Source organism: Aulonocara sp. 'chitande type north' Nkhata Bay, linkage group LG6 (assembly GCF_057382095.1).
Source record: "Aulonocara sp. 'chitande type north' Nkhata Bay isolate Kocher_YH1m ecotype deep benthic linkage group LG6, A_spYH_male_GT1.1, whole genome shotgun sequence".
NCBI lineage: Eukaryota > Metazoa > Chordata > Actinopteri > Cichliformes > Cichlidae > Aulonocara > Aulonocara sp. 'chitande type north' Nkhata Bay.
The window spans coordinates 28,724,693-28,736,695 of NC_141349.1; the positions used below are offsets into that span (position 1 = coordinate 28,724,693).

The following is a 12,003-nucleotide window of genomic DNA, read 5'->3' on the forward strand; positions in this document are numbered from 1 at the left end:
GCCTGCATCCTAGCATCTTGCACTCTGCTGTTATGTTTTTTATTTTTTAATATCAGCCACTTCTTGCTCCCCTTCTGCTTATTATCCGTGCAGGGTCCACTATGTAGGGCAGTGGGTGTAGGGCCTAACAGAGTAAATGGTAATGGCATGGCCTGTACTTGTATAGCGCTTTACTTAGTCCCTAAGGACCCCAAAGCGCTTTACACATTCAGTAATCCACCCATACATTCACACACTGGTGATGGCAAGCTACATTGTAGCTGGGGCGCACTGACAGAGGCGAGGCTGCTGGGCACTGGCACCACCGGGCCCTCTGTCTTGCCCAAGGACACAACGACCGAGACTGTCGGAGCCGGGGCTCGAACCGGCAACCTTCCGATTACAAGACGAACTGCCAACTCTTGAGCCACGATCGCCCCAGAGGATGTTGCTTGGAGGATGAAGTCTGTTTCTGTTTCTGTCTCTATGGCCAATCCTTCTGATTAGTTAGGGCACACCAGGAGAGATTCACAGGTAACAATGATGCTGCCAGCTGATCCTGCACAGTCAACCCGATAGCAGTACCAACCTAGAGAGACTAGCATTGTGCATGTCTGTACGAGGTGGGTCACACCACAGTTTCTAGCTTTTCCGAACACTATCAATATCACTGGATGACTTTTCATTGATTGGACTCGGTGCTCTGAGGCTCTGAAGCACATGCTATGCATCATGTTCCCATTTCACCTTATTTGGCTGTGCAGTCAACTAATAACACGATCAAACTAAGACACATTAAAAAGAGATAAAATTCAAGTTTTACGTATGTTTTTAGATTTTATGTCTGAGTAAGTTTAATGAGATAGCAGCAGTGACTGGTGATATAAATTGGGAGATGGGGAATGGTATCTGATAGTGAGGAGTAGTAGCAGCGATGCCAAGTAAGGGTTAAAGAAGTGATGGAATAGTCTATAATAACTAATAACTACAATATTTTTTAGGTCATGACAGTATATGCAGCCATTAACTGTTACTCATGATTTGTCTTGATGTGATGAAATGTTCGCAAATGAATGAGAAATCATCTGTCATTCATAAATGAAATGTTTTGTAGGATTTGAAATTTTTTTTACTAGGTTAACTAACTATTAAAATTGAGCTGAAGCAACTGACAGCAGCACAGTGTCCGAGAAACTGAATCTTGCAGGATGTTCTGGCCTTGCGTCGCATAGTTGTTCCAGTTTCTCCTCTCTGCTGTGCACTTTGTCATCAGCTGTGGGAGTTCTCCTTCTCCTTTTCCTCATTAGATTTTTGGTGATGTATGCAAAAAGTGGCTTTCTGATTACAATGTGCTGCTTTGAATATACATAAGAACGCACGTGCACAGTGGAAGTGTAATAAGTAGCTGCTTGTTACGGTCATGCCTGCTCGGCAGCTCACCACAAAAACCACACAGGTTTCATGTGCATGCAGTTATCAGCATGTTTTCTTAAAGTTCAGTGAGGCATATTTTGAAACCCTCCTCTTCTTGCTTGTTTATTACATTCATATTAGTGATAAAATGCAGTCTTTTTTTTCAGGGTCAGGTCAGACTCAGGTTAAGCTTTTCTGAAGAGTTTCGGTTGAGGATGTGGTCTTGAGAAAATTTGACAAACTTTGATTTTAACACAGGAAATCAAGAGCGTGTGTTAACTCTGTTTGTACCCTTCACTGATTTTTGATTTTCCTCCACCCTTCCTCTCTCGATGACTGTAAGCGTGAAGCTCACCACCGTGCAGAGTAACATCCTGAACCCTCGATTTACCAGCAGGTGATCAAAGAGAAATGTCCCAACCCAAAACCGAGCCCCTCTCAAGTTAAAGGAAGTGGAGTCCTCTAAATAGCAAAGAAATCCTCGTCGAAGAACTCCTGTGAAACCCCGACACCGTCTCTCACCAGCTTGGATGAACTCAAACAACTTTAGCGAGCCCAAACATACATACAGGGAGTGCAGAATTATTAGGCAAGTTGTATTTTTGAGGAATAATTTTATTATTGAACAACAACCATGTTCTCAATGAACCCAAAAAACTCATTAATATCAAAGCTGAATGTTTTTGGAAGTAGTTTTTAGTTTGTTTTTAGTTTTAGCTATTTTAGGGGGATATCTGTGTGTGCAGGTGACTATTACTGTGCATAATTATTAGGCAACTTAACAAAAAACAAATATATACCCATTTCAATTATTTATTTTTACCAGTGACACCAATATAACATCTCCACATTCACAAATATACATTTCTGACATTCAAAAACAAAAAAACAAATCAGCGACCAATATAGCCACCTTTCTTTGCAAGGACACTCAAAAGCCTGCCATCCATGGATTCTGTCAGTGTTTTGATCTGTTCACCATCAACCACAGCCTCCCAGACACTGTTCAGAGAGGTGTACTGTTTTCCCTCCTTGTAAATCTCACATTTGATGATGGACCACAGGTTCTCAATGGGGTTCAGATCAGGTGAACAAGGTGGCCATGTCATTAGTTTTTCTTCTTTTATACCCTTTCTTGCCAGCCACGCTGTGGAGTACTTGGACGCGTGTGATGGAGCATTGTCCTGCATGAAAATCATGTTTTTCTTGAAGGATGCAGACTTCTTCCTGTACCACTGCTTGAAGAAGGTGTCTTCCAGAAACTGGCAGTAGGACTGGGAGTTGAGCTTGACTCCATCCTCAACCCGAAAAGGCCCCACAAGCTAATCTTTGATGATACCAGCCCAAACCAGTACTCCACCTCCACCTTGCTGGCGTCTGAGTCAGACTGGAGCTCTCTGCCCTTTACCAATCCAGCCACGGGCCCATCCATCTGGCCCATCAAGACTCACTCTCATTTCATCAGTCCATAAAACCTTAGAAAAACCAGTCTTGAGATATTTCTTGGCCCAGTCTTGACGTTTCAGCTTGTGTGTCTTGTTCAGTGGTGGTCGTCTTTCAGCCTTTCTTACCTTGGCCATGTCTCTGAGTATTGCACACCTTGTGCTTTTGGGCACTCTAGTGATGTTGCAGCTCTGAAATATGGCCAAACTGGTGGCAAGTGGCAGCTTTCAAGCCTATACAGCTTGGAGTAAGACAACATGCATGAAGAGGATGAAGTGGACAAAATACTCATTTGCCCAATAATTCTGCACTCCCTGTATATATACAGTTACACAGAATTACAATAATTACTCAAAAAATTTACTTAATTACTCCCAGGAGAAAGTAATTAATTTCCATTACTCGTTACATTACTTTCATGTTACTGTAAAATAGCTGAAACGCATTGTCTCAAAATTACCGTTTATCAATACAAACCAACTCACTAGCTGGGCTCACGTCTTCATTTTAGGCGGGCAGCGTTTTTTTTAAGAGATAAAGGCGAATGGCTTAATCAAGAATTGAGCTGGGGTTTGGGGAAGGCCTCAATGGGGACTGGCAGCAGCTCCCAGGCCTGGCAGAGGGGATGGAAGGTGGAGCCTGAACATGAGAACAAACAGCTTGTAGAACTGGGTGGGTGATATATATATATGACCCGGAAGGGGTGTGTTTGGAGGCGAGGTCCCGCTCCTGAAACACAAATCCCTAGCCTAATCTAGAAGAACCAATTCTTGTAGATTCCCATCCCTACTCCCAGGCTCATAGACAAATGTATAACATTCATTTTGGAATTGAAATATTCCAATATTCCAATTCTTTTCAATTGATTTTTATCTTCTGTGGGTGGCATGAGTCTATTTCTTCAACCTCCTTAGACCCGAACTCTTCCATGGCATGTATTTTTAATTTCTCTTTGATATTTGGGCACGCTAGGCTCTGATGAATGTAAAAACAAAGAATTTCAATCTATACGAGTCTTTTTGGACTGTCAGGAAGACATCATGGACTTATTGGTGTTGCCGCATTTCTGTGGGTTTGGCTACAAACAAGGCATTTTGTTGCCTTGTACCTGTGACATGTGCAATGACAATAAAGTTGAATTCTATTCTATTCTAATAAAGCATGAACTTTCAAACATTGTGCATGGTTTTATATTTGTAATGCAATAGAGTTGTGGGTATTTTGTGATATTGTCTGATGTAAGCTTTTCAGTTGATTAAAAATAGACGTGCGAGACAGTTTGGCAATCTCTTGCTAAATATATGATAACAGTCCTACCTTCTAATAACACATATTTAAGAAATATTAAGGGCCTCAGTTTCAAATTGTGGTCAAGTCAGCCCACACGTGGAGAAGCAACAACCTCAGTTTGTATCTGAGGCCGTCTCTGCTGCTGCAACAACAGGAAACAACGTCTTCTCCCCTCCTCTCGTCTCACTGCACCCATGTCTTCCTCATTTTTATTTTTTATTTTTTCCATTGTGCTTTAGTAAACACCCCACTTTATAACAGCTGCTGGGGTCCCACACAATGAGGTTTATCAGACCAGTCGACAGCTGAGGCTGGTTCTGTTATAAGAGTGTGCGATCTACTGTTTGAATAAAATCTTTGTCAAATTTTGTGCGACGGTAGCTATTAGTACAAGCTCGAGCTAATTCAGTTTTGGTTGTTACACCAAAAATGAAAATTAGTCAAAACATTATATTATCAGTCATCAAATTTCACAACATTAAACAAGGCCTTGTAAGATTGCAAGGCCTGCGAGTATAACATATCACATGAAAGGACATGGAGAAAGCTTGCCCTTTGGTGCAGGGGTTGCTCTCTGTAAGTACTCTTGTTATGGCTGAGCTCAGCTCGTGAAAAACAAGCCCCAGTAGCAACTGACTCTGCAGAAAGTTGGCAACTTCTGCCTCGGATCCGTTTACCCCACTCTGTGGCTTTACAACTGTTCATAGCTGCAGTGCTGTCGTTCCCAATCACTTCCATTTTGTTATAATTCTGTTCCAAGCTGGAATTCACCGAGTTCCTGAGAGTGACCCATTGTTTCACAAATGTTTGTAGAAGCAGTCTGCATGCCTAGGTGCTTCATTTTATACACCTGTGGCCTTCGGAGTAACTGGAACACATGAATACAATGAATTGGAAAGCTGAGAGAAGACTCTGCAATATAGTGTAGGTCAGAGTTGCTAACAAACAAATAAGCAAATTAAAAAAGAAGAATTAGTGGTCAATGAAAATGATCTGTACTGGACTGAAAGTGGATGAAAAAGCAGCCACTGTCCAAAGAATTTCCTCTTCTTTCTTTTTTTTGACTTGTGTTTTACACTCAGAAAGCCGGGAGAACTATTCCACTAACCGCTTGGTTAGTTTTTACTTCCTTTTGTTTGTGTCTTGAGGTTTGAAGGTGGGGCTAATGAAGTTTCACATAGTTTCATTTTCAATTAATCTAGTTTTGAAGTCCTGCCATCTATAATCTCATAATTCTCTCCAGATCTTATTTACTGCTTTGTGGTAGTGGACCAGATGTCTGGGATTCAGTACCTGGCTTACTCGTGGGCTTTTGTCATCACACAGACTGGTTTTGGTAAGTTTTTTTTTTTTTTTTTTTGCACAGCTCAGGCTGGCAGTTTGATCGTTTGCTTTTTTCTGTGAGGCTGAACCGAAAAGTCACTGAATAATTTCTGGGCTAAGCCACTTTTTAAAAGTCCTGATGGATAATCTCTTACATTTGTTATAATATGATGTTAGAATATACACTTTTCACTGCTGTTTACTGTTTATTTATATGTATGTACTGAATGTATACCATTGTATGGTATTACACAAGCCCAACTTTTTTGAAAATGCGCTTTTAAGTAAACAGAGAGTTAATTTATATAGTCCTTTTCAAGATGAGGAACAGTTACAAAGTGTTTTGCATAGGTATCAGTAAAAATCACCCAGGAAAGCGAAATGAACACACACAAACTGTGCAAAAGTTCACAAACCACAACCACAACCCAAATTTCTATTGAACAAAAGTTTTAAGCTACTTTTCAAAAGAGGCCACACAGTCACGGGTGCAAAGCGTGAGTGGTAAGTTGTTCTAAAGTTCTGGAGTGAAGTTTCGTCCCTGTATGTAGAATCACAAGAAGGACCCTATCTGAGGGCCTAAGAACCCAGCTAGCTTTGGTCAGACGAGTAATAAAAAAGCGAGAGGAGACAGAGATAAATTACAAATATATTCGGGCTAAAAATAAATCACGTGTGGTTCTTCTCTGTTTGTGATGCCTTTCTTTTTTTTTCCTTTTTTAAAATTTTCATCAAGTTTGCAGTGAGATTCACTTCTTGAAGCAGTATGAGGGTGAATCCGTTGTTCTTCCCTGTGAGATTGAACAGAAGTACCCAGCGCCCCTGGGAGTCTCACTCAAACGATCCTGGCTGGTTGAAGAAGAAGTGCTGTTCAAGTACACCAAGGAAGACTTTACAGTTAAAAATTCTGCTGACAAAAGCCGCATTCGCGTCAGGGGAGACCCGAGCCTTCATTCTGTGAATATCACCATCTCTCAGCTGAACGCCAGCGACACAGATCGCTACTACTGCGAGTTTGTCGTGGAAAATCTTTCCTCTGCAGATGACCGCATACGTGGAAAGATGGAATTCTTCCTCCTTGTTGGTGCTGGTGAGTGCAATTTTGTTTTTTATTCAAACTAGAGGGGTTTTTTTTGTTTATTTCCAGAACTGTTGAGTATAAAGGCAAAAATCTCTCTACTCTTTTCCAAAGTAAGTATGTGGTGCTGTTGTATTGGGAATTGGACTTGTTTGTCTAGCACATCAAATCAAGTCGACTCGTCAGCTTCGTTGTTGTGCTCATCAAGCCTTTCCTAAACCGTTTTTGCTTTGTGGCAACGGCACTTTATCCTTTTGAAAGAAGCCATAGCCACCAGGGAATATGTCCATGTCCATGAAAAGCTGTACATGGTCTGCAAAACCGCTTAGGCAGGTGGCATGTGTCAAAGTAACATCCTCATGGATGCCAAGACCCGAGGTTTCCCAGCAGAACATTGCCCAAAGCATCACATCGTCTCTGTCATGTTGCTTTCTTCTAATACTTCATCCTAGTGCCATGTGATGTAAATGAAAACGTGATTCAACAGACCAGGTCACCTTCTTCCATTGTGTCCAGTAATGATGCTTTAGTGATTTCAGCAGTCGACAGGGGCACTCTGACTGGTCTACACACAACCAGCATCGACTTTCTTTTTGGCCAGTTTGAGTTATAGTACCCGTCTCTTGGAGTACAAAGCATAAGACGGTGTCTCAAACATCTTGAAAGTTCAGGTCTGATTTTAATATTTGAGTTGCCCAAGTTTCTTCTCTTTTCATAGATGCAGTTTTTTATCAACTTTTTGCGTAAGAATTTGAAATTAAATATAAATTTGCTCATTAACACACGGTGCCAGATTCATACACACAGCAACAATATCAAAAGATGAATTAAAGTGTGAACCTAGCTTTTTAAAAGTTTAGGAAAAATCCTTACTGTTGGTACCCCTGTCTGTTACTTCACGTTGTTTGCCTTTCCCTCTGGAGATGGAGCTGAGGACAGAGGTCAGCGGACATGGAGGTGACAGAGATGTGTGCCTGGGGTTCAGCCATGCTCCCCTGCCTCCCCAAACATGGAGGAAGGCTTGGCTTGGGAGGGATGACTCTAAACAGGCAGTCTTTCTCCTCTTTTTAGTTCCCAGAGGGTCCTGGATAACTTTTAATTGATTAGATCAGGTGCTACGGAGCACTTAAAGGCTCTAAAACATAACCCCTGTATTACAACAGCACCGTTTGCCTTTTTACAAGTTAGTCTGTGGGCATGTGGACAACTGACGAAACAAAGTCTGTAAATGACATCAAATGAGCCAGTGTTGTATGTGAGAGACAGCTTAAATAAGTAACTGTACAAATACGTCTGGTGACACTGCTGATATAAATGGGGATGTATGACTCATTGTCTCGAATAGTATACAGTAGTCAGGGATTTTTGTATCAGTGATGTGTGAGAGTTAACCTAATTATAAATAATGCAATAGACCTTTTGGATTGTAAAGAAATAAACATTCAATAATTGTTCAAAGATGCACTCGCCATTTTTCTTAATGTTATTACATTTTTGCAGATGGCAATAATGAATGAGAAATCATCTGTAACGTATTCACAAGTCAAATGTTTGTGAAGGAGTTTGTGTCGTTTTGAGATTTGGAGTATCAATCAAGAATTGTGCCAACTGTGCAATAAGTATGATGTTAGCACAGGGTCAGAGGTTCTGAACGTCTCTGTCTGGTTCCTCGTAGGATGCTTTGACCTTGTGCCTACAGGTGCTCAGTTTGGTGGCTCCAGTTACTCCTTTCTGGTGTACGCTTTGTCATCAGCTGTGGTTTTTCTCCTTCTGCTCTTCACTGGATTTGTGGTGATTTCTAAAGTGAGTAGCTTTTTATGTGCCACTTTGAATATACATATATACACGAGGCAAGAGGTGGAAATGTGTCACAAGTATTTCCACCTACACTGCCTGTTTGTTGCCATCAAGATCCTCTGCAGCTAACCACAGAAACCCCCACTGGTTTCAAAACTTTGTGCAGCCAGTTGGCACCTTTGAGTTAAACCCCCTCCTCTTCTAGTTTATTTCAGGTTATTTGAGCGCTAATAAAATGGTATTACAGTCACTTCTTCTTAAATTTCCGCAGAGGATGCTGCATTGAGAGAAAATGATGCATTTTGATTTCAACACAGGAAATCGTGAGTGTATGTTAATTCTGTCTTTTTTCTCCTCCTTTCACAATGACTGTCAGTGCAAAGGATCTCAGAGTATGAAGTCACATGAAGCCGATGTCTACGAGGAAATGGGTAGGGCAACACCTCCCAGTCAAACACAAGCACCTGCCCATCAGAGGGAAATAACAGAAGCTTCCCAACAAAGTAAACTTCACCTGGGGAACCCCTATGAATTTCAAGAGGTGCTCTCATCAACATCATAAACTAGAGTGTCCAAAAACACTAAACTCCAGTTAGTGTGCAGAATTCTTATATCTTTTAAATCTCCTGCATATTGCTAGACAGCTTGCATTCTGACATTTTTTTTAACCTTATTATAAAATAACTTTGGCTGCTTTTGCTGTGATCATAGTGATTAAATGCTCTGTACATTACTGAATTTTATTCTGCACTCCGTTACATATCCCAGTATACATATCCTTTCCAGTTACTTAGCAGTTGTCTCAGATTGGAGTAGATAGTGGTAAGTTGATCTGTTTTAGCAGACAAAGAGCCAAATAATCTGTCAAAGGGCTTCGTTCTGGTGTGCGGTGACTCAACTTAGCAGAAAGCCTGAGTTGACAAAGGAAGTAGATAATCAGTGTTGCAATACTCGTTATCTCTAACTGAGGTTTTTAGGTTTTGTGAAGACAGACAACACAAAGATATACTGAACTTATCTTGTAGTACATTCAGTCACCTTTTTACACGTTAAACTGAACATTTGGGTTATATAACAGGAAGAAGGAATGAAGAATGCATGGTTACATTGTAACACTGGTTCTTTGAGTAAGTACACTAGCCAGTATAGGTGGAAGTAAGCGGCTACATATGGAATGTGAGTGAGTCTCTTCACTCAGAGAACCAGCATTACAATGTAACCATGCAATAATACAATGTAACATTTTGAAGGAAACCAGTAAGAAAATGTTAATGGAAAATAATCAGACGTGAATTGAATCTGGCGGGGTTTCATCTAAAATGAACACCACACCTAGCCCTGCACCAGTCCAGCACAGAGGGCTGCAAACATCACCACAACACAGAAAACTAAGCAGTTTATCCTAAAGCAAAATGAACAGCACAAAATTATATTTCAGCTAGCTCTGAAAAAAAGATAGAAATCTGTACTTGTTGCAGGGAGAAATGGGAGAAATGTTTCATCACTCATCCAACTGATTTCTTCAGTCTCAGTTGACCGCAGGTTTCCCAGCTTTATAAACCGAGCAGTTGCATAACATTCAAAACTAGCATCATTGCCTAACAATAAGCCATTTTTGCTTTTATTAATTTGAAACCGTCATGACCGTTAGTGTTGTCATCAATATAGTTAAATATAATAAATATAGTTCATGCAAACAGTCATGGCAAATTACCTGTTAACAATGAGAAACTGTTGTGGCTCAATTTTTGGCAGTTGTGCTGATTTTGATTGTTTTGCAACTTCATCTACACAACTGTACTGTTTATAGGATTGAGGACACTTGCGATGAAAGGAAATTCTAACACGAATCAGAAATTTTACCGTCGTTGGGACAAGGTCGGTGAATACTCACTTCTCACCAATTGTGTCATGTGTTAATATGTCATTTTTTTTACATGCTGCATCGTACTGTTTTCTAAATGTGTTTATTTGCTGTGGTTTACTGTAGCTACCACTGTTTCACTTACTATCCCAGATTTGTTTGTGTGAGCATTGTGTTGCAGTTTGCATTAAAGTCATTTTAAAGCAAATGCAGTCTCAGTTTTTTTTTTTACTATGTTGCAGGTTTAAATGTTGTTTATTCCTTTGATCATACATTTGTTCTGAGACTCCAAAGCCTGATTTCTTTTTTTAATAGCAGTTGGGCTAAATCAGGTGGCGGTGGGCTTTTTTCTTTTGTTTTATCACTTAAAAAATACATTGCTATGAACATTTGTCTCTGTATGGTGCTATTAAGTTACGTAGCAGTCATCAGTTAGTGAGTGTCATTTAATTGTAGGTTTACTGGCTTTAGCTACTGGCACCAGCTAAACTAACTGTGTGTGTACAGACAGCCCTATAAAGACACAGTCAGTGGTTTCCTCAGATCAGGAGAAGTGAAGTGAGGCTGTAGTGCCCAGAATGTGTTTGTTTCCAGTTACAATGAGTTATTTTGGTCTAAGTTTCACTTCATGTACAACGCTCATCTCTGGGAGGTGAGTCTGTCTAACCCATCACACTCCGTGAAGTCGTACATAAATTAAATGTTCTGAAGGATTTTACATCACTTTGACTTTCAGTCAAGAACTGAACCAAATTATTAACTAAGAAAAGAATATTCAATTCAAGTTTATTTATATGGTGTCAAACCACAACAACAGTTATCTCAAAGTGTTTTATAATGCAAGGCAAAGACGGGCTGGTTCTTGTATAGTGCCTTAAACAACAACAGCCTCATTCACTTATTCATACAAGTATGTTTTGTCTGCACCTAAGTTCTAACATTTTCAGACATCCATACTCCAATGAATGTATCAGAGAGCGAACAGACAACCACCAAAGCTCCAATTAGTAGATGACCTGCTCTACCTCGTAAGCTACAGCCAACTCTGCAGTTTTAAGATTATTGGTAAAATAAATAAATACATAATAATAATAAAATAAAAATAATTAAACAAAATCTTAAAGATACAGTAATTTTTGAGATTATGTAATAGAAAAAAAATGTACTCATAACTATACAATGATTAGTGTGTGATTATGTGCTACAACAAATTGATGTGCTCATAAACTAAAAAAAAAGAATCCATTTAAAATACACAGGAAAGAGCGCCGGTCTGTGGAAGCTGCTATGTTGTCCTGCTATTTTAAATACAGCAGCTGAGACGGACACGTTTTGCCTGATCTTGTTTTATGTATCTAGCAAGAGATCGACCACTTACAGACCTATTGTACACCTTATAAGTTTTTTTTTGTTTCTTTGGGGGGGGGGGGGGGGGGGGGGGGGAATTAAACTGCCTTCAAACTATGTATGATCATTTAAGAATTGTACATGCTTATTTTCATCCTCATCATCAGAGCTGTAACACATCAAAAGATGCCTAAACATTATTATTACTTACTTTGAGACATGCCACCCTTCCACCTCTGGACAGCTGACAAGTGGGCTAGACAATAACTTAAAACAGCTGGTTTTAAGTTATTGTTATTGGTGCTACATAAATAAAATTGAATTTAACTGAACTGAATGGAATGTCCAATGTTAGATCCACTTCAAAGAAAGTTTCACTAATATCAGCCAACAGCAGCGCTTACTAACAAACGTTCAGGATACCATCAAAAGCAGAAGTGAGCTTCTGCGACTTGTATTAGTTTTCACG

At 40.0% G+C, this 12,003-nt stretch overlaps 1 protein-coding gene across 1 annotated transcript; it reads left to right on the top strand.

Annotated features, from left to right (window-relative positions):
• Window positions 1–5,228: 5,228 nt before the first annotated feature.
• On the top strand, window positions 5,229–10,794 carry LOC147328028 (uncharacterized). The gene is made up of 4 exons (XM_086296150.1): window positions 5,229–5,461; window positions 6,185–6,538; window positions 8,202–8,329; window positions 8,700–10,794. The coding sequence occupies exons 1-4, from the start codon at window positions 5,401–5,403 to the stop codon at window positions 8,883–8,885; spliced, it is 729 nt and encodes a 242-aa protein (XP_086152276.1). The 5' UTR covers window positions 5,229–5,400; the 3' UTR covers window positions 8,886–10,794.
• The last annotated feature ends 1,209 nt before the right edge of the window (window positions 10,795–12,003 follow it).